The sequence below is a fragment of the Triturus cristatus genome, chromosome 4_1, assembly GCF_964204655.1.
Source record: "Triturus cristatus chromosome 4_1, aTriCri1.1, whole genome shotgun sequence".
Lineage (NCBI taxonomy): Eukaryota > Metazoa > Chordata > Amphibia > Caudata > Salamandridae > Triturus > Triturus cristatus.
In genome coordinates this window covers 617,189,709-617,213,391 of record NC_140585.1, presented here as the reverse complement: position 1 = coordinate 617,213,391, position 23,683 = coordinate 617,189,709, and the positions used below count along the sequence as shown (strand labels likewise).

Genomic DNA, 23,683 nt, shown 5'->3' with positions numbered 1-23,683 from the left:
CAACTCAGTCATTGTAAGAGGACTCATGGGAAAGCAAGAAACAAGTTTTAATTCTGGTTTAATCCGGTTAGAGTGGTGTAATGTATCCAGTTATGAAGTTATATAGTCTAGTGCAGTGCTATGGTTTTACTCTCACATGTCATTATCGACCAGTAAGTTCTATGGTCCTGTTAGACATGCACCATCCTTCCAATCACTAAGTGTATTTGCAACCACTTTGTTCAGTGGACAAAAGATATATTGTTAGAAACTGGGTTTCTGGTTAGCAGAGGTATGCACCCTGTCCAAGAAGGAACCACAATCATAGTCAGGGTAAGTGTGGTACACATTAAAAGTTTACCTGTGCTCACCCTCTGGTAGCTTGGCACAGAGCAGTCAGGTTAAACTAAAGAGACAATGTGTAGTAAAGTATTTATGCACACACACACGCACACAGTAACACAGTAAAAACACTACATAAGTACTCCACATCAGTCTAGAAAAATAGCCAATATTTATCTGAGTAACACAACCCCAAAACAACAACAATCCAACATACACAAGTCAAGATATGTGTTTTGCAAATTAAACCAATCCAATCCAAATAAGCTTTGTTCGACAGATATATCATCAAAGCATAATACAGGAAATAATTCTTAAAACGCATATATAAACACAGTTAAACCAAAATGCAGTGCTTAGAAATCAATAGCTCCGACTGGGGCTATCTGGTCACTTGTGACCGGAACAAATTCAAAAGTTCAGTCTGACCGCGATGGAGTGCAGGCCGCATACAGCAGTCACTCAGACCTGCTGACAGTACTTTAGATGCACCAGAAATTGAAGACGATGCGAGGCACAGAGGAGGAGAGGTGTTCAGATGCAGGTGATGCATCGGTCCTTAAAGGTGGTGCAAGGTCATTGAAGCTCTGACGCTCGGGATGATGGGGTGTGCAGAGGAGGTGATGCATCAGTTGAAGCTAGGCATCAGAGCCTGAAGGAGACACAGCGTCGATGTTGTGGCCGATGAGAAGAGCATGATGCATTGATTCTTCCGTGTTGATATGTAACCGCTGGGCTGAAGGTGCTGTATTGGTTGGAAGCCATGCAGGGCCGGGGCTGAGTTGGGGCTGGAATGGTGCATCGCATACTTCAGGCAGTGGTGGTTCTTCGGCTGCATTGCAACAAAGTCGGGGCTGTGTTGTAAGTTGAGGTCGATACGTCACGCTCTCAGTGAGCGGGGACCACGGCTTCGGTGCAGACAGTGGCGATGAGTTGATTTTTCAGGGATGAGCCGGTTCCAAAATGATGCTTTGGAGTTGATACGTTGGTCTCTTGATTGCAGCACCAAAACTCACTTCCAAGGGCCCAGGACTGGATTTGGCACAACTTGGTAGAACAGGTCTCACAGCAGAAGATCAAAGTGCTGGTAGCAAGATGCAGGCAAAGCATTTTTTTTTTTGTCCATGAGACTTAGGCAACAGGAGGCTAGCCCAAAAAAGCCCTTGGAGAACCTATAGGCGCAGGATGTAAAGTGTAAAGTCCATCCTCTCATCTCCCAGGCAGGAAGCAGCACGCAGCAGGCCAAGCCAGCAAAGCATGCAGAAAAGTGGCAGTCCCTGCTGGGAGCACAACAGCTTTTCTTCCTGGGAGAATGTCCTCAGTCCAGAAGTTTTCTGAGTATATGGTGTCAGAGGTCCAGTACGTAACCCCTTTTTAAACTTTGAAGTAGGGAGACTTCAAAGGAAGGCCTTTGTAGTGCACAAAACCCTGCACTTCCTGGCCCATGGCTCCTATCACACTACCTGGGGTTATGTAGCTCTTTCTGTGGGAACAAGCACTGCCCTGCACAGGAACAAGTATCAGCTCCTACCACCACTCTAGCTTAGGATGGCTCAACCTGGTGATGGCCCATCAGGATATGCAGGGCACACCTCAGCTCCCTTTGTGTATGACTGTCTAGAGTGAACTCAGAAAGGCCAGCTTTCAACTAACCCAGCCGTGTATTCTAGGGACAGGCAGAGGTACAACCTGGTTAAAGTAAGAAAATGTGTATGTCGTTATCTGGTTGTAATACAATAAAAACAGAGGGGTTAAGCCCAAAGGAAAGGGGCCAGGTAGAGCTATTCAAAATTCAAAACACAACACAAGCACCTGGCTCCGTACAAACGTACACTCCTACTATTTATGGGGTAACGGGCAGACTATTCCTTTATCTGTCCGAGTGGAATTTTTATTATTAAATAGTCTTATAATTAATCCAATACTATTTTTTTTAAAAGATTGAAAAAGAAACACATATTTCTCAAACTGACACAGAAAACATCACGTGAATAGCACAATTTACAATCAAAAACAAATTGAACATACACCAAAATTAAAATTATTTAACAAATTACAATAAACGACTAGATCACTAAATAAATACAAACATAAATCAAACACAAAAAACATTTAAAGCTTGCATCATCTGTGGAAAACACCAACGTGATTGTGAAAAGTATCCAATTTTATGGACTAAACTTGTTGTTTCAGCAAGAATATCACAAGAGCGTTGAAAATAATCAATTAATCTTTTAAAACATCCAACACTCAACACATATATTTAACTAAATGCCTCTCGAAGTGGCTCTCGAAATGCCAACGCGTTTTGAGACCCAGGCTTGATAGTACTGGGACTCTCGTCATGGCTTCAAACAGGAATTTGCCAAACCCAACAGCAAAACAACAGACATCCCTCCCCCCCCAAGACCTCTGCAACAGACTCAGCGCCTTCTTTCCCCTCAAGATCAAGACGATCTATGACAACCTTGATGACCAAGACCTCTGCACAGGCCTCAACCCCCAGCAACGGCAGCCAACAGACCCTACTTACTTGGACCCCACTCACAACAGAAGACACCCTAAAGACCATGAAGAGCATCCACTTAAGAGCACTTTCAGACCCCTGCCCGCCACACTTAATCCACAGGGCCGCCGCAGCCATGGCATCCGAGCTACATCAAACCATCAACTGCTCCCTCAAGACTGCCACATTCCCTGACAACTGGAAGCACTCTGAAGTCAATTCCCTTCTTAAGAAACCCTTCGCAGACTCGATGATCCTCAAGAATTTCAGGCCCATCTCGCTGCTTTTCACAGCCACGGTCATCGAAAAGAGCGTCAACACCCAGTTAGCATACCTCATCAAAGCCAACAACATCCTAGATACCTCCCAATCTGGATTCCGCAGCAACCACAGCACCAAGACCGCCCTCCTCGCCACCTCAGATGACATCTGCACCCTCCTTGACCAAGGCCAAATGGCAGCTCTCATCCTCCTGGACCTATCAGCAGTCTTCAACACCGTCTCCTACCACACACTAGCCACTAGTCTCCATGACGCCAGCTTTCAAGTAAAGGCCCTAGTCTGGATGCGCTCATTCCTCACGGGCAGAACACAGAGAATAAGACTCCTGCCCTTCTTCTCAGAACCGACAGAGACCAGATGCGGAGTACCCCAAGGATACTCCCTCAGCCCCACCCTCTTCAACGTCTACATGTCCCCCCTCGCAACCATTATCAGAAATCATGGGCTCAACATCGTCTCCTACGCCAATGACACCCAACACATCCTCTCCTTCACCAAGGAACCCGACACCACCAGGCACAACTTCCAAGAAGGGATGAAAGCTGTCATTACTTGGCTGAAGAACAGCTGCCTGAATATCAACTCAGAGAAAACAGAAGTCCTCATCCTTGTCTTCACCCCCTCCGCATGGGATCTCACTTGGTGCCCCCCCGCCATCGGAAACCCACCCACCCGACAGACCATGCATGTAACCTCTGCATCATACTGGACTCATTGCTCCCTATGAATCGCCAGATCAATGCCGTCTCCTCTGCGTGCTTTAACACCCTCCACATACTACGTAAAACATTCAAATGGATAACCCCCGACTCCAGGAAAACAGTCACTCACGCCCTCATCACCAGCAGCCTGGATTATGGCAATGCCCTCTACGCCGGAATCAACAAAACACTCCTCTGCAAACTCCATACCATCCAGAACGCCGCAGCCAGACTAACCCTTGATATCGATGGCACAACCACATCACCCAACACCTCCGCGGCCTCGTCTGGCACCCCGTCGGAAGAAGAATCACTTTCAAGCTGCTCACACATGCCTACAAGGCCCTCCACAACATTATATCTCAATACCTCACCAGCCGCCTCTCCTTCCACGCCCCTTGAGAAACCTCTGCTCAACCGACCTCTCCCTAGCCACCATCCCACGCTTCTACAGGAACGGAGGAAGGTCCTTCTCATACCTCGCAGCCAAGACCTGGAACGATCTCCCCCTTCACCTCCGGCAGAGCCCAACACTGCACCAATTCAGGAAAGACCTCATGACCTGGATCTTTGAATTACCTCAATGGAGCCGCACATCCACCTCCCCCAGCACCTTGAGACCTTTAATGAGTAGTAGTGTGCTTTACAAATCTCTGATTGGTTGATTGAAGAGAAAGAGATGAGCTTGATTAAGAGGTAGAAAGACAGAGTGACATAGAGCTGTGAGGTAGAGAGGTAACAAAAGAAGAGGTAGACAGCTGTTTTAAGAGAAGAAGAGAGGGAGGTGGGCTGAAATAGTACAGGGGAGGAGCAGTGGAACGTTTGAGGTGCAGAGAGAATTAAGGTAGAGGTGGGGCATAAAGGTAGAGGTAGGCACTGAGAGTAGTAGGAAGTGATGAGGTTGTGTGTGAGAGAGGGGTAGAGTGTTGACGTAGAGAGATATTGAAAGTGAGAAAGATACTGTGGGTGATGTAGAGAGAGTTGATATAGAGAAGGGGTAGATTTATATAGATGTAGAGAAAGACAGGGTAAAGACAGAGGGTGGAGTAGATGAGGTGAGAAAAAGTAAGGTGGGAGGGATAGATAATTACTTTTATTTTATTTGCAACAAAATGCTGGTGAGGGCGAGGGCGGGGGCTGGACTTACCCAGCTGTCAAATAAAAAAAAATCGGTTTTGTATGCACACTATTAGTGGTTATCAGGGGGCCCCCTGAAAGGTTGGGGTTCTTAGCAATTGGTAGAGGTTTATAAAACTTGTATAATTTCCGTTTGCGTAATTAGAAAATGATGTGAAATTCCAGGAACAGATAAAAAATGCATTTAGAGATTTTGTTTTTAGCATTAACATAACATTATCTGAGATTTGTTTCTCAAAAAAAGGGCTAAATCTCAAATGATGGAAACAGCAGTTTCGTGCCTTCGCTATTGGACTTTTCTATGAATGGACAGAACATTGTTTGTGGCGTAATGAAAACATTTGGGGCTTTTGATGTAAAAAGCGTTACCTGAAATGGCGGAAATTATGTGGGATTACATCATGTAAAGAAAATTTCAGCCAGGCCTAGTAATGTCCCTCTTTGCCTAGGCCTTCAAAGAGCTCTGCATTATTAGGGCTTATCTATATTTTTGTTACTTGGTGCTGTATTATTCTTAGGCTTTCCAGTTTTCAGTTTCAATTTTTGGCAAATTCTGGTGTTTTTTTTAAAGTAATTTCAGTTCTTTAAAAAAAACAGTGGTTATCGGTGGTTACACATTTCCGCTCCATTAAAAACAACAGTAACAGTGTTTTTTCGGTGTTTGTGGAATGTTTTGCTTTTATTATTGCTTGTGTTCTGCACGGGTAATGCATGGTATATATACCGTGTAGGTACAGTGTATATGAGGTCCAAATACATTTTTACAAATCAAACCTATTGTACTACACCCTACAATACTTCTTCAGTGAGTCTTTGGTCATGCATGATTGCACTTTCCTTCCCAAGTAAACTTTTGTCTGTGACAAGGCCCTCTCAACATTGGCACTTGAGACGGGCAACGCCAAAACAGCCAGTACACAATTTGCTAACTCTGGCCACCTACATAGCTTTCCATGCCAATACTGGTACACCTGAAGATTGTGATCCTCTGCGACAGGTTCTGTAACAAATATATTTAACTGGGAGCATATGCCCTCCAAGTTATTGAAGAGGTAAAAAATGAATCCGTACTTTTCAAGAATGCACTAGAGTGTACTTGTTTTCACATTACTATCAATATGCGACAAAAGATCCTCACATTTCTTGCCTTTGGCATCATCACTAAGCAAAAAGTCTGTAAACTGTCACCACATGGATAAAATGGCATTGACAGCCTCTAGGACTGAGAAAAACTGGTTAAATTACTTAGGGCCTAATTCCGATCCCGTTAGGAAGGCCTCCAGACAGGTTCCAGGACGAGCAAATCTGATTCGGAGCCTACGTTTTCTACCGAATTGTCCTCCGTTCCGAACGACCTAGTTGTTGTAGTAACTTTATTTCGGTCAGACAGACCATAAAAAGTACAAACACATGAAAAAAACAGTAAAAAGACATTAAAATAGTTAAGTTAAAAAGTTCTGCCTAATACGCCACATATACAACAGATAACGAGAAACAGCAAACACAATGGGAGGATGAGTATCATAAGTCAATATCCTACAAGCCTGTGTGTAATGCAAAAATCCCAGATTCCTACAAATAGGAATCAACCAGCGTTTTCTGGAAACAAGGTAGGCAGGACAAAAAAACAAAACATGAGAAATATTCTCAGTATGGTAAGTGCATGCAGGGCAAGCTAGAATGTTTGATTTGGTCCACTTAGAGGTAAAAGATCTTATGGGAAGAGTGCCATAACGCAGCTGGATATACAGCTTACGGGCAATTGGAGGCTCAATTAAGTCCATAAAAACCTCGGCCCTAGGTTCTATTTTTACTTTAAGGAACTCAGATGATAACCTACCCAAGGAGGATGAACTCATTAGCGTCTGAAAGTTTAACGTGTAGATATGAGAAAGGAGTGTCTTACTAGATATCCCAGCACAATTGGTCTCCGGCATGTCCCATAATCGAGGGAAACCAAGCCGAGTACAAACTGCGTTAATATGCCTAAGCCACGGGATCGTTTTGGATCTGAGAAAAGGCCAAATCTCAAGGAATTCAGCTCTGTAATCGGCCAGTTCAGGGACAGACCACAGCCTCTTCCAGTACATAATCCGTCTAGCGCCTATTGTCTCCTCTATTGGAGTTAGCTCAAGGTCCAATCTAAGAGGGATCAACGGTGTACTAGGCGGTAGGCCAATTAGGTTTCTGACAAAAGACTGCTCCACCCTTTTGAGATCGAGGGTCAGGGTCTGCATATGCCCCCAGAGTTCAGCCCCATACATTGCTGACTTTTTCACTTGGCGACTGTATATTATAAGTGCAGGGGAAACCGGCCTAAATGTAGATTCCTTAAAAACTTTACTTAGTCCCCCTGCTAACTGGGTGAGCCTAAGCGTTGATCTAGCAATATGTTTATGCCAATCAAATTTCTCTGTGAGGGTAACACCCAAGTATATAAACGTTTTGACCCTTTCCAAGGGACTATCAAAAAGCACAGGATTAGGGCAGGTACGTTTTGGGGGGTTGAAAATCATAAACTTTGTTTTTTCTATGTTGATTTCCAACCCCCGAAGATGGCAAAACTCTACAAAACCATCAAGGGTTTTTTGAATGCCCGATGATGTTCTGGACAACAACAGAGTGTCGTCCGCGAACATCAGAGCGGGCACTCTGCCTGTGGCCAGTCTTGGGGCATCGGTATTGGGTACACCATTCAAATATTCAATAAGGCCATTGATATATAGGCTAAAAAGAGTCGGTGCCAAAACGCACCCTTGGCGAAATCCTTTCAAGACTGGAAACTGATCTGTGAGTTCTTCGTTCCTTCCGGACCTAACCTGTGCAAAATTGTTTAGGTGTAATCTTGAGAGAATGGCTAACAAATAGGGCGGGAGACCCATTTCCGCAAGAACTTTCCAGAGTTTCGCACGTGGGACCAGGTCAAAAGCCGCCCGCAGATCCACAAATACAAGACAGAGGCTGCCACCCTCCACCTTGGCTGTTTTCCAATAAAGGACCTGCAGGCGGAATATCTGATCTAAGGTAGAAATACCAGACCTGAAACCTGCCTGGAGCGTAGAAAGTATCCCATTTTCCTCGATCCACCCGAGGATCCTGTCCAAAATAACCCTCCCCATCAGTTTTTGTGATGTATCAATTAAGCTGATGGGTCTATAATTTGACGGGATTAGAGGGCAACCCTTTTTGAGAATCGGCACAATTTCGGCTCCTAACCACGTGGGCGGCAAATCATCGCCCAGCAAAATCCCGTTAAATAGGGTAACTAGATAGGGAGCAAAAATTTTTGGTTGTGACCTAAAAAGGTCCCCAGGCAGTTTATCTAGACCCAGAGCTTTTTCTGGGAGCAGGTTTCCTAAAGCAATCTCAACCTCACGTAGGGTGATTAATTCATCTGGTAAGGGGCGTTGGCTAGCAACAGTTAACCGGGAAAGTTCTTCAAGTACACTAACACGAAGTTGCTGGGATTCAGTGGCGATAGTGACCGTATCACCAGACTCAGAAGTGCCATAAAGGGCACAAAAGTGGCTTTCCCAAACGGAAGGGGCAATATTAGGGGCAGGGGCCAAACTATGGCCACTGAGTCCAGAGGCTACTATAGTCCAAAATAGCTTAGAGTTATTGTTGCCAAGTGCAGCGCCCAGATTCTCCCACTTAGCAACTTCCCAATCCTTTTTGGCGTCTCTAAGCGCCTTCTTATACGCAGAACGATGTAGGCTAATGGCTTCCCTATTACTAGTTTTTAAAACACTAAAGAGGGCCTTCCTGGTAGTCCGGCAGAGAGCATTGTACCACCAAGGGGACGAAGTCCGAGGACAAATAGCCCTTCTCTCAGGGCAAAGAGTATCCTTAATTGCTGCTACCAGGTTGACATGGATTTCTGAAGCCCTGCCTACATTACCAACTTCTCCCATTTCTTCAATAAAAGGGATAATGATCTTATATAAGGCAGCTAGCTTAGGGTCGGACATCTGGAAGTCTAGCCATTTAACTCTTCGTCTACAGTTTGATATGGTCAAGGGCACAGTGGTAGAATGTTCAGCCAAAGTTTGACATTTGAGCCCAAAGCTCCCTAGCCTAAATGAGAGTACCAGAGCGTTATGATCGCTATCAGTTCTTTCAATAACTCTAAATTCATGCACCTTATCCCAGTGCCTAGCCTCTAGAAAGATGTAATCGATTATGGAGGACTGATTATGCCGATTAAATGTTACATTTCCCGGTCTATCAGGTTCCACCCTCCCGTTGCAAGCTCGCAATGAGGTTGTAAGGGCAAATGACTGCAGTTGTAAAACTAGCGGGGTCCAGACCTTGACCGAAGGGGTCAATGGATGGGGAATTGCCCACAGTGAATCAATGTCATCTGGGTCACTCATGGAAGAATCCATGAGTGGCTCGAAGTGGCAATTGAAATCACCGCCCACAATTAACACAGTAGAGGGGTCCATTGTCTGGATAAAGGTCAACAGAATTTCAATGGCCTCTGAAGTAAGACCCCGCCTAACTGGCCTTGAGTATACATTAAACAGGGCGATATTTGGCCCATTTGGTGTAGTCAACAGTACACACTGAACATCCTGCGAATTAGTACTTATTTGTGATGCAGTTACTCCCAAGTGCGTGCCAACCCATATAGACAGACCCCCTGCAGGTCTACCCCTCTCGCCCTTGCTGGCCATGATATCAAATATAGCAAATCCCTGAGCTTGACTGCTTTTTAATGCCCAGGTTTCTTGTAACATGCAGACATCGTGGAGGGCCATAAAGGAGCCCCATTCTGGAATGGGCAATTTACTCTTAAGGCCCGCCACGTTCCAAGAAAGAATTTTTACATGGCCAGTCAGTGGAACTTGGTTAACTTGGTCATGGGGCAAAAAACCACAAGGGGCGTTAGTAATGACAGATCCCTCTTCTGGTGCAGAAATATGCTCATGGGACAATGCGTATTGGTCAAGAGTAGGTGAAACTGTTCCAGAAAGAGTAGGTTGTTGTAGGGGGAAGGTCTGCAATAGGGAAGTCGACTCGATATTCTTGGCCTGCTGCTCCATGTTAATAGGCCTACTAATTAAAGATCTCCCCTGTCAATCGCAATCATCGAAGCCTGAAAGGGCATCGAATCTGTTTGCGACTTCCAGCGGGGTTAATGGTGGCCAATAATCTGTCCTCCTATAACCATTTCGGTGACTCCCAAAAGGCACAGTGGCCCAATCAGATACACTTTCACAAGCCACAGGGATGGGTGCATAGGTAAAATGCTGGTTGTCAGAAGATATGGGTAGGACAGGATGACATGTCTGCATTCGAGCCGGGGCCCTGAAGTACCCCCTATGGGAGACTGAAGATCTTGGATAAAAATATGTCAATTCGCAAGGCGTGATGGACCCACAACTTTTACCCAGAGAATAGTCAAGGATATGAGTAACAGCTCTGGGGTCTCTAAAGTTAATAATAATTAGATCCCCCTCAATATCCTTAGCTCTACGTCCCAACCAGGGGAGTCGCCGAACGTGCAATATCTCCCCATTAACATTGAAGGGAAGGGGCCTGTTTAGGGTAAGCCAGTGCATAGTTTTGTTTTTGAGCTCAAAAAACCCTTCCTTTTTGCCCTTTTCCAGTAACGGAACTCTCGTAAGCACTACCACATAAGGGACAGCTTCTGGGGGCAAATCAACTTGATGCCTTAAATGGTCCACTGCCTTTGATACAGAAGTACCTCCCTTCACAATTTGAGTATTTCCTAAAGTAGATTCAAACGCTCCCCTTGTCGCTTCACCCAAATCATTTTGTGCTGGTTGGTGTTGGGCTGTATTGGGAGATGTGACCATAGATTGGCTTCCAGAGATAACCTTACAATATTTCCTGATAGGAATGGAGGAGGGCACTAATGTCACAGGGGGAGGCAACACTGAATGTGCATGGTCTTTATATGCCTCCGCATGTTTAGTGATAGCCAATTCTAGGTCCCCCAGACGTTGCTCCATATTTTTTAATCTTTCCAATATAGGTAGAGTGAATGACCTTAATAGTCGTTCAATACTCTCAAGAGGGGCAACGTGCAAACCTTCGTTTGTCAGACAATGTGGGGAGCAAGTTGGATCAGGGGAGGAAGGTGCCATTGGAGTAATAGTGGTTGTATCCTTAAGAGCCTCTGCAGAGGGAATAAGTGATACACTAGACTTTGGCATGGATACAGTATCTAAAATAGGTCTAGGTCCCCTACCAAAGTCAGAGTGATTAATCTTGTTCCTTTGCGGATCACCTACCCTCTTTCTTCTCTTAGTAGGAGGGGGTCTTTGAACTTTAGGCACAGACACCCTCCCAGCCTTTTTTTTTGTAGCCTTAGTCTCTGGTTGAAGGGACACCGTAATCATATCAGTTTCCTTGATGGAAAAACTAGAGGAAGATAAATTGATGGAGCTATGTGAATTATTAAGTTTATCAGGTGAAGAGGGGGTATCTCGAAGCAATATGGGAACATTATCAATGGCTAATGACTCCTGAGTAATAGTAAGAGGACTTGGCTCGGAAGGAGTAGTATAAAGCAAAATGTCCGTGGGCAATCTATTTTTCATGTTTTCTATGGAACGACGCCGCTCAGCCCTTCGTTCAGCTAATACAATCTCCTTCCCATTAGCCGCAGCTGCCCTGGAGAAGTAATCATCCAATGTACCCTTGTTTTTACCTCCTACAGTTGTAGATGGATTTTTGAGCAAAGTCTCGGCCATACTTAACAAAGCAGTGAAACGAGTCAGTACTCACGATTGCCTCCAATTGATGGTCAAGTTAGAGGAATGCCCCGGTCCGGTCTCCTCGTGCCTCTGAGGACCACAGAGGGCCCGCTCTTTGCCCGGTCTTCGCCCCGGGTGATGCCCCGCACGCGTCCCGCTAATGCGTGGGGGTGTGTATCTTACATAGGCAAGAGGGGCGGGGCCGGGAAGAGGAGCCAGGTGCGGGCGATTGCTTGAGCACAAAGCAGCCTGGACCTCGCAGTCCCGGGAGTCAGTTCTGAAGATAAAAGCACCCCTTGTAAATAAAGCGTCACCCACACCCACACTGCATTCAATACAGCAGCGAGGGCACAGCCAGTGGGGTCAAGTGTTGTCCGCAGCTCCAGGTATCGTTCACAGCAGCAAACACAGATCAGACCAGGGATTCACCAGTGACCACAGCCTACGAACGACCTGGTATGATGCGAAGTTCTTATCCGCGTCAACCAAATCGGTTCCTAACTAGGGGTGGGCGGAATTTGCGAAAGTGACTTTCGCAAATTATCTCGAAAATGTAAAAAATCTCCGCAAACACGCGGAAATATCGCGAAGATGCAGAAGTTTTTTTCCCGCCCGTTCGCGGTATTTTCTGCGTGGTCGCGGCTCGCCAACTTACCCATGCGGTTGCTCGCGGGCGCGGCCATCTTGTTTTCACTCTTCTCGCGGTGCATGATCGCGAGAAGAAAGACGTGATCGCGCGACCAATGACATTACTGCGGGCGCGAACTGTCGCGAGACACCGCAAATGGCTACCAACAATCCAACATCTCGTGGAGAACGCGACCGGATTGGGAAAACTTGTCGGCGAACGCGGGGATTCAGGTAAGGCGATCGCGCGCGCGCGAGAATGTATTATTTTACAGCGCGAGCAAGAAACAAATTATCGCTAAGCTGCGGAATGCGGAAATTTTGACATTTTCGCGCTCTCCGCGGAACGCAAAAATGTCAAATTATCGCAATTTCCGCGAGCGGAACGGAAATTTAGCCCAGGCCTATTCCTAACCCGATCCTGGCAGTCCGAATCGTTCGCAACTGAATTGTGCCGCGCAATGGAGCCGGCTTCCAAACAAGCGAGTATGATGCACGATCTTGACAACCGTATCGACTCATTTTTGCAGAGACGAAACGGCTGTCTGAATTGGACTTCGGGGGGCTGTAGCAGGCCCCCCTTCACACGGGGCCATCCGAATCAGTCCCGTGGGGGTACCCATGGGTCCCCCTTTACCATGCATGCACCACAGGGCGCACGCTTTTCCCCAGCCACCCCTTTTTGCAATGGGAGCCTGTGTATGCGTTCGGTACACAGGCTCCCATAGAGTTCAATGGAAGCCCAAGCGAACCGAATCCATCACTATACGAATGCATCAGAATCCGTCGCACGGACTCCCAGGGTGTGAGTCGCTTGTAAAGCTCTCCGGAACTGAGTCATTCGGAGGGCGTTCCTATCGAGATTGTACTCGGGCCCTTAGTTTGGACGAATCTTTCTTTTATAGCACACGAAGGACAAAATGAGAAATATTTGCATTTTAGTTCCCGCGCATTACAAAATTGGGCACCAGAACAGACTACAAAGTCAAAAGAATTCTTCAATAAAGATTTTAAATATGCTTTCTGCATACCATATAGCAAGTGGCAAGGATCTCTTACCAGGAAGCACTTCAGCTCACATTTCAATTTTGACTGGTCATTATTATTATTGACCATTATTGCAAATACAAACAATATCACTCCAATATTTGTTGAATTTTTTAAGAACTTTTTGCAGCAGCATTCCAGGTGACACTGTGTTCCATGTTTTCCAAAAGTCTGGTGCCATGTTTTCACCACTATCCCAGATGCTTGGTGACAGCACTCTTTTCACATATACATGTCACTGCACCTTGCGTTGAACGTTTAAAGCCTGGGGCGTTGCCAATTCACCTACTATCAATGCTGACTGGCTAGAAATGGGCGAGGATTTGTCAAAGGGTTTTACCCATTCTCTGTCTGTGGGTAAATTTGATGGTGCATAATGGGAATATTCTTATGAAACCAGCCATTTTACCTATCAGTGTAAGAATTAAACGTAATCAAAATATCAAAAATGATTTTGATATTTCCTGATTCTCTACAGTTTATAAAATACCCAAATATGAGCTAAAGCATGCTTCTAAACCCTGCAACATTAGACCAAAGACCACAAAACTGAAAAACCTCCCATGCAGGTGGGTGCAGTCACTCGCTGCATCCAACTGCAGGTGGATCTCCGTCCCCTTTTTAAAGTGCCGGCGGCTTGTGCCTGTACTGTGAAACACAGAGAAGCTTGTAAGCAGCTGATCTGTATTTCACTGCATGTACTGCCCCCTGGGCAGGTACAGGTAGGCAGTTGCCCTGTGGGAAGCACAATAATTGTAGTACGGCACACTGTACCTGTTTGCACCGGGCACACATGTTTAAAGGTGTGCCCTGGCGCAAACAGGGACAGTGCGCGCTGTCTATAATATGTGCCCGGGTGTATTGTGCTTGCTCCTCCTTGAAACTTGTATCACAGATTTCCCAAGTACAGGTAAATGGTAAGTTTCTGATGGAGGTCTCATAGACTTTTCTGACACCCTCGTTAAATCTAATACTCATTATGTTAAATATTGGAGAGTTAGCCTTACACAAATGTGACATGACCCTTGTATTGCCTAATGAGAGCAACATAACGTATTACATTCTGACAATATCATTCCGGTTTCACATATAACAATTAAGGTTTAGAAAGCAATTTTTAGATTGCTCTTTCAAAGCTTTGTTTATCAAATTGATTCTCCAAAGTTTGTAGAACAACTGTTCATATATAGAACTTTTTTCATTTTATTTTTTACTCTTAATCGACAGATCTAGAGAACATGGTTTTTCAACGAGAATCTTGCTTTTGGTCCTTACTTAACATTCAGGAAATATCAGTTTGGGTTTTTGCTCATCGCTGTTTATGTGAAAAAGGTCTTTTTGGGCCCTACCTACATTACGCCGTGACTGTCAATAGCAAATATTAGAGATCTATATGAAACAGCCTAAATAGACTATTTACTGTGTACCATGGAAAAAGAGCTCACTTGGTGAATCAATATTGATTAATTAATTGAGACAATTTTGGCCATATCTCCAGTGAACAATATTCTGACTTCAAAGTTGTTTCAAATGCTTGTGGGACAGGAAGACACAAAGAGATGTCTGTCTGGACTGCTGATCATTAACCAAGAGTGGAGATTACCATAAACATTGTGCACTAGCAGCTGTAGTGTGCACACCTACTTCATTACAGTCCTCTTGAAAGGCTGCAAAGCAGTCATGTAATATTTGGTCAGAATTTATTCTCACAGGGTAGAGGAGAAAGCTTAAAGATAACCCTGACAAAAAAGTTTATGGGCCATTTTTCCACCTATAGCGTTCCAGTTTCTTAGCTTGTGGGCTTTAAGTACACATCTTTTGCTACATTTTCAAATTTTATTAAACCGTTTCATATAGTGCTTAGAAAGACAGTGGTTTTAGGGAGTTTATCATCAATGCCAAAGTTCATCATAGGTGGAGGCAGAAAAAGGGAGCTTTTAAGAGCTTCCTGAAGTGTGTATGTTGCTTTTGTACTTGAGGTGTAAGGATAGAGTTCCTGCACAAATGAAAGATCAATTTGGACCTCAGGAAGTTTTGAACCTCAACCTGAATTTTACTACTGAGACCACTTTGTTCACCTGAAATGGCGAGTAAGTTCCGGTCAGGCAGGATGATTGTTTACTCTGCAGACTTTTACTTTGTGATTTCATTGGCTACCATTGACTTATTCCTTCACTCAGCCTAAGGCCCTGACCCAGAATCCTGTTCATGGTCCATTTGCAGTGAAGAATGCCGAAAGCATGGGAAACCAGGAAAATAAACAAAGTAATGATCTAAAAGCATAAAAAGATAATGGTCTTAGAAGGATGAACCAGACTGGCAACTAGACATGCTATTGCTGCTACTGTGTTAACTGCTATTATACCACTAAGATGATACTGCTGAGGTAAAATTCCACAACCTAACTTTCTCTACTTTTATTCATTGACATTATTCTTGTCTTTGAGCATATAAAGCACTCCACTCTCTTGGCTTTGTTCACGCTATGGAAATTCCATATACACTGATACATACTTCAGGTCATGGACACAACCATTAATCTTTGAGATGATCAAGCATGTTTTGATTCCCTCTGATAATTTAGTTTACACTCCAGACTTAACTTAGAAAATGGGACTGATGAGAATGAAGCCATGGTAAATCTCTAAAATTATTCATGAAGTTGAAAACATTTAGTTGTCTGAGCTCATACAAGATGGGCAAGCAAGGTTTTACTCCTGTCATGCAATAGAGCTATGGCTAAAGATCAATGCAAGAGAAAGATAATCTGGATTGCTACCCTGAGCAATTGCCAATGGTTAGACTTATTGCAAGCATCCTCCCATCACCTTGTATGTGTTTCATTGTAGATGGGCCAGCTCTGGTGTTATGTTATCTCTAGGCATTGGTTTTAAAATTGACAAAGTAGAATACCAACATGCGATCAAAATATTTGTGTATTTGCCAGATGACATTGCATATGGCTGGGTCCAAATCGAGGTTGCATAGTGGGCAAAAGAATGATGGACTGGAATGCTAACCCAAGTAACTGGCAGTCGTTAGACTTAATGAAATCCTCCTATCAACGTTTTTGCAGTGCATGTATGCTCAGACCTGTGCTTTGTGCTCACTGTGCCACTGAAATCATGCTACACCTGACTGATCTCCCTACCATCTCCACAAATAAAGGGATACCTAGGAGAAGGTGAGGGATTTCTAATCTCTAGTTAAGACCCCTGGTCGCCCTTCTAATAAGTGCTCCCTGAAATACGGTCGAGCCCACCCAGACTTTTAGGTGAACCCAATGATGAAGCATGACACTACTAGAGTGTGTGAGGGTTATATATAAAAATAAATGTTTCCTTCACCGCACTAGTCACGCGGAGCTAGAATACCTACTTGGGGTGACACACCCCTCTATCCCGTGTCCCCTGTGTTGGAAGGAACCACCCCATGACCTTTGGTGGGACACTTGTTGGTTAAACTGATTTATTTGGGAGGAGGTATCTCTCCATATCCCCTTCGCACACGAGGGGTCCTCTCAACCCTCTAGATCCAGCAAGGTCTCCTTTGTTTTCGATCATAAGTTGATCACTAGTCCTCAGTGGCCAGCTGGGCCCTCTTGAAGTCATGAGCACGTCTGCTGTTTGTGTCCCTTGAACAGGCAACCACCCTCTTGTCCCTTGGAATGATGTGCCAACCCTGAGTACAGTCAGGAGTCCTTCAGTTTTTTCTTTCAGCATGGACTTCTTTGTTTACATGCAGGGGTGGGTGAAATGTTTCATTCCGCCCGCGTAATTGGTGGAGTTTGGCGACTCCGCATTACTTGTATAACGCAGAGTTCTGGTTAATTTCCACCAATCACTACATGGCTGAGTGTTTCCTGTGAGACTCTAGAAGTGCGAGTGAGATTTGACGTCTCCTAGAACCACTTTTAAACAAGCGTTCGCAGTCAGAGGGCTGTTTCTCAAGTAGATTTGCTGCTGCTCGAATAGAATTTCTACTCGAGAGGCAGCAAAATCAACTTGAATGGCTGCATGCTCTTGCTCACCACATGGTGCCATTCACTCTTATTTTTCAGCACTGCTCACGCTACTGGGGCTTATTTTTCTGTAAACATTCCCAGAAACCCTAAATCCAAAATGGCTAGCCACTTCTCCCATCAGAAGGGACTCTGGCTCTTGTTAAGCGGCCTCCTTAATTTAGATGATGTCTCCTTACTTTGTCTCAGCAAAGAACAATTCCACCTCTAGCATTGAAGCCAAAAAGTCTAGGATAGGATGGTCCTGTGAATTAATTGGGACAGATACTGCCAGACTCTTTAAACACCTGCCAAGTTAAAAGAGGTATTGTGAAGGGGTGTCCTGTGCTCTGCCAACTGTTTCTGTCCATCTTCCAGATGGTTTATCCCTATTAAGAGGCCAGTTGTTAACAGCACCCTTGCATTTCTGGGCCCGTAAGTCAAGCTATTGCCACCTAGAGAGCAGGGTCATTAGTTGCTGCCAGGAATATTTTGACTCTCGCAGCAAAATGTACATTTTTATAAGTTCTTTTCCACTAAACAGATCAAAAATCCACTTTCCACATGAAATTACATTTTTAAAGCTAAGTGTAAAATTACTTAGAATCATTTTGCTAGTTTTGTCATAGACGAAGGTGTAAATAAAGGGGTTTACTTATACCAAGGCGTTTTCATGGGAAATGTAGTAAGACCTAAACAATGAAAACTGTTTTTGTATAATTAGCCACTGTAAGGCACACAATTTTCAATATGTAATGTGCCACCTTTTACATATTAAACATCCAGCGCAGTCAAATCACAAGGCACATGTCAGTGGATAACCTGCTAATGTATAAAAATAGGTTTTACTACATGGCACGGGGTACATTTCCCTTCCATGAGTCACTGCTTTTTAATCTGAAGCCCCACCAGATCACAGTGGTTCTCTTGGCAGCCATATACATTTATGATATATGTAGGAGGTGGGCAACATATGGCATTTAACACCCACACCCCTGTAGCAATTTCTGTGCCACATACCAGGGCCATTTGTTTCTCTCTCTCTTTTTTTCTCGCTCTCAATCCCATTCCCCTTTCCCTTCGGTATTTTGTTATGCATATTCCTCTTTAGTTCGGCAGTCCAGCGTCCTGGGCAATGGAGTGGATTATCATCAGAAGCTGTCAGACATCATCCGGAAATCATGACAGGAGAAAGGGAAAAATAGCAGAAGACAAAGAGACCTTTGCCTTTCTCAATATCATACAACAATAAATTCCTGGGAATCTTTTTTTAAATAAAATGTACCATTTAGTGACTACTTTCAAGTCGTGGGTGATTATCACTATTTTACATGGCTTTTAGCAGCTAAATTGCCTTGAGAAAAGTTGCTTTTGGCATTAAAACATGTATTGGTTGTTTTGGATATTAGATTATTTGCACTGGAAGCCTTATTTGAAATGCAACATTTTGTTTTGAAAATTGGTTAAGAAATATATGAAGACAATAAACTGGACGTATAATTTTACTTAAATAACATATATAACATATAATATTGTTTTGTGTTGTTACAGGTACCGCCAATCTTTATATTTACATGTGTGGAAATATTGTTTTCTCACAAATTTGTCATTAGTGCAAATTCTAAATCAGTGTGTGAATGTGAAGTAGAATAATCAGCACACTCCAACATCTGCATCCTATCTCTGAAAGTGCAAGTCCTTTTTAAGATATAGGACTTTGTACACTGTACACCATGAGATGCAATTTGTACAGAGAGATTTTCAGTAATTTAGTGAATTGGCCAGCTTATGTTTGCATGCTTTTCTCCAGTATTGTCTTTGCCTTTAAAAGATTCTCTTGCGTGCTTCATTTTCCATTGTGTAACCTTGTATAAGGTATAAATTAAGAAAGATAAAAGTTACATTTAATAAATGACCCCATCAGGTCCTGAATCTCCCTCGGATCTGCAAGTGTTTGGGCAAGAAGAGAGTACATTGTATCTGTCCTGGAAACTGCCACCTGGGGGCTACAAAGAATTTCAGGTGAGTGGGTTCTGTTTTCACAATATAAAAGGCAACAACAAAGGTTTTCATTTTATTTATTTACATAACGCCCAATTCTCAAAGATTTTACTTTGAGCAAGTGCGTCCTTCTCTTGTTAGTCCACACTTGCAGCAGACTTATGGTTTACTACTGGAACTCACTAATAAGCTAGGAGTACTCCAGTAGTCACAGCAAAAAAAGGCTTCTTGTTTTTAAAGTTTAAACCTGGTCTCATGGATATCAGTGCTCTATAAAAAACATAAACATTTACAAAGTATAAAAATTACCTTGTTACAGAAAGGAGGTGGGGAGGGGGCAAGACCATAGCAATGCATAACAGTTAAACAAGCAATATATATGCAGGGATGCATGAAATGTGTTATGCAGTATCAGTCGATGTGGAAACAAATCCATAGATATAAGAGTTTAAAGAAATGTCAGAAAAAAAGGTAACGTCTCACACTGCCAGCAAATCAGCATCAGTTTTCCCACTGCATTATAGAGATTTTGAATTATTCACAATCAGAGGGTTTGCAACTGGTCTAATGTAGCCAGTCCTTGCATTTATGGATGCATGTTTCTAGGTTCTTTTCCGTCGTCAGTAGAAAGTAACAGGTAGATTTGGGGGGGAGGTACTAGACATTTTGCTTGTAAAATATCAGGTAAGCTACTACTCCAAAGTGTGCCAGTGCATTCCATTTCTCCTCATCCAAATGACTCACAATCAAGAAAGATGTGAGCACTCTGCCAGGATGTCACCACCAGTTCTGCTATTGCATTATGTAGATGCAGTTCATAATATTTTGAATTGTCATTACTACATAGAGACTGGATGTTAGAAATGGGGCTTCTGGTGTGCACCTAGGCCAGGCAAAACCCACCACTCTAGTCAGGGCAAGTCAATTACACACCAAAGATAACCTGTGCTCACCCTCTGGTAGCTTGTCGCAGAGCAGGCAGGCTTATCGTCAGAGGGAATGTGTAACGTGTTTGTGCAACACAATCACACAGCAACAGAATGAATGAACCACAAAAAAGACTCCACACAGCATTATGAAAAAATAGACTTCTATATTATACAAGACCAATACCGACATGAATCACAAATAATGCAATTTTTCAGATAGCACTTGTTATCCTGATCAGTACAAAACTAAAACAACATACACTTTGCAGGTAATAGAGACTTGTTTAGAGACACACACGAACTAGGACATACAACCATAAAAACACAGGGCACAGTGCACCTGCGCTCCTATTAGGATGGTTACGGTAAATTCTGTGAGTCTTGCTAAAACAAGTTTTGTGAACAAAATACAGGGCACAGCGCACCTGTGCACCTACTAGACATGGTATGATAATCTGATATCCAATCCTCAAGTAGCCTTATCTCTATATACAACCTTGCAGGGCTCTCTGGGCCCTCTCCAGAGGTTATCCCCTACTAAATAGAGCTGAAACAATGCCCCCATGGTCCGTCCCCAAAGGAGAGGGGGAGGCACAAACTTAAGGTTCACGCAGGGAGACCATGTGTGGTCCCTCACTATTAGGATACAGATGCAGCTGTCCGCAAGCACGCTGTGCAGCTGCTAAACAAAGCACAGCCCCTTTCGGCCCGATCGCCTCAGAGGTCTCTTCTAACCTAGGCGACGGCATCTTTGAAAAGGAGCTCCTCAGATGTGTTCTGACAGGGACCTCCTCTGGCAGGTAACTCCTCTGCTCGGGAACTCATTTGGCTCGTACAAGGTCGGCACGTCCCAGCACAAGAGCGAAGTACATTTTCTGCACAGGGTGGTCCTCATGACACTTGGGACACCCTTTGCCACCACACCATGCCAAACTGAGCCAGGTAGGGTTGCTCTGGCTGGAGAGGATCTGCTGCAGTTCCGCTGGTCTTCGTGCTGCGGCAGCAGCGCAGCCTCCATAGCTGCAGCATGGCAGAAAAACCTGGTTGCTTTGACTTGCAGGTGCATCTTCCCCCAAGTTGGCAGTGATCTCTCCTTGGTAAGTGGGGCTTTGAGACGTACACACTGATTGGGGGTGACCATGAGGCATTGAGCATGCACCGGTCCTCATAAACAGGAGGGGTGCTTAACACACGCTGACTTGTAGCTTATTCCAGAAAGTGCCCACACTTCAGATTTCCACAAAATGAAGTGCTCACCACGTGCTGACTGGAACTCATGCAGAACATGGAACTGTAGTCACGGTTACTTGATTGGCCCGTTGCTACCGGACTCACCAGAGACAGAGTCCCATGGTAGAGTGGCTGGAATGCGATCTTTTACGGCCCTGAGATTTCAAGAGCAGGGGGCAAGCCATCAGCCCTTGGAGAACACTTGGGGCACAAAGGGAGCATCAGGCAGCAGGCCAGCACATAAAGTCAGGTTTGCAAAGTGGCAGTCCCTCCTGTGGCCCAGCAGGCAGTAGACCAGCACAACAAATCAGGTAGTCCAAATGGTGCTTCCTCCTGGCAGCACAGCAGTCTTCCTGGCAATGTGCAGATTTTAGATCCAGCAGTTTCTTTTTATAAGTCCCATGCAGTGTCTAAAATCATGGGGTCAGCAACTCAGTACTTATACTCATAAAATGTCTTTGTTAAAGGGGTGACTTCAAAGGAACCCTCAGAGGTGCTCAACAATCCCTTTCAGTCCAGCCCTGGCTCCAGATGATCAGTAGGAGGTAAATCAGTCTTTTGTGGGAGGGCAGGACACAACCTATAGAAATATTAAGTGTGAACCACCTCTCCCTCTCCCAGCCAAGGAAGGCTATCAATATGCAGATGAATGCAGATGTATCCCATGTCACATCCAGCCCTTCTTCTGTGGTGGTTGTCTAGAAAATATATTGGAGACAGGCGCCAAAGCAAAAAGAGGCATAAGCACAAAGAAATGCCCTCCTTCTAAAAGTGATATTTCTAAAATAGTAATATGAAATCGAACTTCACCAGTAAGTAGGATTAATCACTGCTATTCTAAACATACCAAACATGGCAACGCCACTCCTTTCTGATCAGGTATTACCACTTAAAGTATATAAGGGAATTGCCAATGTTAGCCTATGAGAGGAGTAGGCCTCAAAGCAATGAAAAATAAAATAGGATGTTTGTCACTAGCAGGACATGCAAAACAGAAAGGTACATGTCCTACCTTTTACTTACACAGCACCCTGCCAATAGGGGACCTATATGTAATTAAAGGGGAGTTTAAGGCTTGGCAAGTAGTTTTAAATGCCAAGTCAAGACGGCAGTAAACTGGTCACACAGATCCTGTTATGGCAGGAAGGAAGAGAAGGCAACGAAGCAGGAGTACTAGCATAGCGGAACGGAAGAGACTCCTTAGCATCCTCTTCACTGTGAGATGAAACTGTGTGTCAAGGGAGTGCTACTTAAATGGGTGCATCAGGTCTACTTTCAGGAGGATCTGGAGTACACCGCTCTAGATTTAGAACTAGAAGAGGTGTAGTGCTCTCATAGTTGGGGGACACGTTGTCAAAGGAATGCCCTGGGATAGAAATGACATCAAGGGGCCCCAGCACCCCTCGAAATGTTTTAAATTATCTTGAAAAAGATATCTGCTGTTCTTTCGATTGTGAGTGCCCTCCATAGTCATGCATGCCATTGAGTCAGGGCTGGGGTATACTTCTTCATCCATGCTGTCGCTATAGCTAATTTAGCGGCCCCTAGACAAGCCCACATCACTGCCTGATCCCCTTTTTTCTGATTCTCTAAACTCTCGTCCCTCAGGCCCAACAATGTAAACTCAGGAGTGGTTGAAATCGGGTACCCCAGAATTTCTTTAATCTGTGCTAGTTCTCTGTCCAGTTAGGCACATATTGTAGTGCAGTTCTACAATATGTGCCTAAAATCGCCTAATAGCTCGCAGCCTCTCCAGCACAAGTCGGAAGACTGCAGGAATATTTTTTATAAGTCTTATGGAGAGGAGATACCAGTCATACAGTATCTTATAATGTGCTTCTCTCAAACCCATAGAGTGGTTATTCTTTGCTATATCCCTCCATAGTGTCTTCCATTGGTTCTCGGAAATCTCGCTCCCTAGTGTGTGCTCCCAAAAATGTACATGCCTCGATCGTAGGAGTGCAATGTGGAAAGCAGTAGTGCATACAGAAAGGAAATACCCTCCCTTGAGGAGCCTGCCCTTTTCACAAAGCTCACTATTGGGGTAAGGTCATAGGTAGCCGCTTCTCTCACCTCTGGTTGTAGGATCCAATGCTTGAGCTGGAGGTAGTGATAATACTCGAATGGGGAGAGGTCAAAGTTGTGCCAACAATTCTCAAAGGTTAATATGTCAT

General features: G+C 44.3%; 1 protein-coding gene across 1 annotated transcript in view; it reads left to right on the top strand.

The window, feature by feature from the left end:
* Positions 1-23,683, top strand: part of PTPRQ (protein tyrosine phosphatase receptor type Q) — a 1,724,016-nt gene that overhangs the window by 269,674 nt on the left and 1,430,659 nt on the right. The window contains exon 16 of the mRNA XM_085652983.1: positions 19,274-19,371. Within this exon, the coding sequence (XP_085509109.1) occupies positions 19,274-19,371 (98 nt within the window). The remainder of the gene's footprint in view (positions 1-19,273; positions 19,372-23,683) is intronic.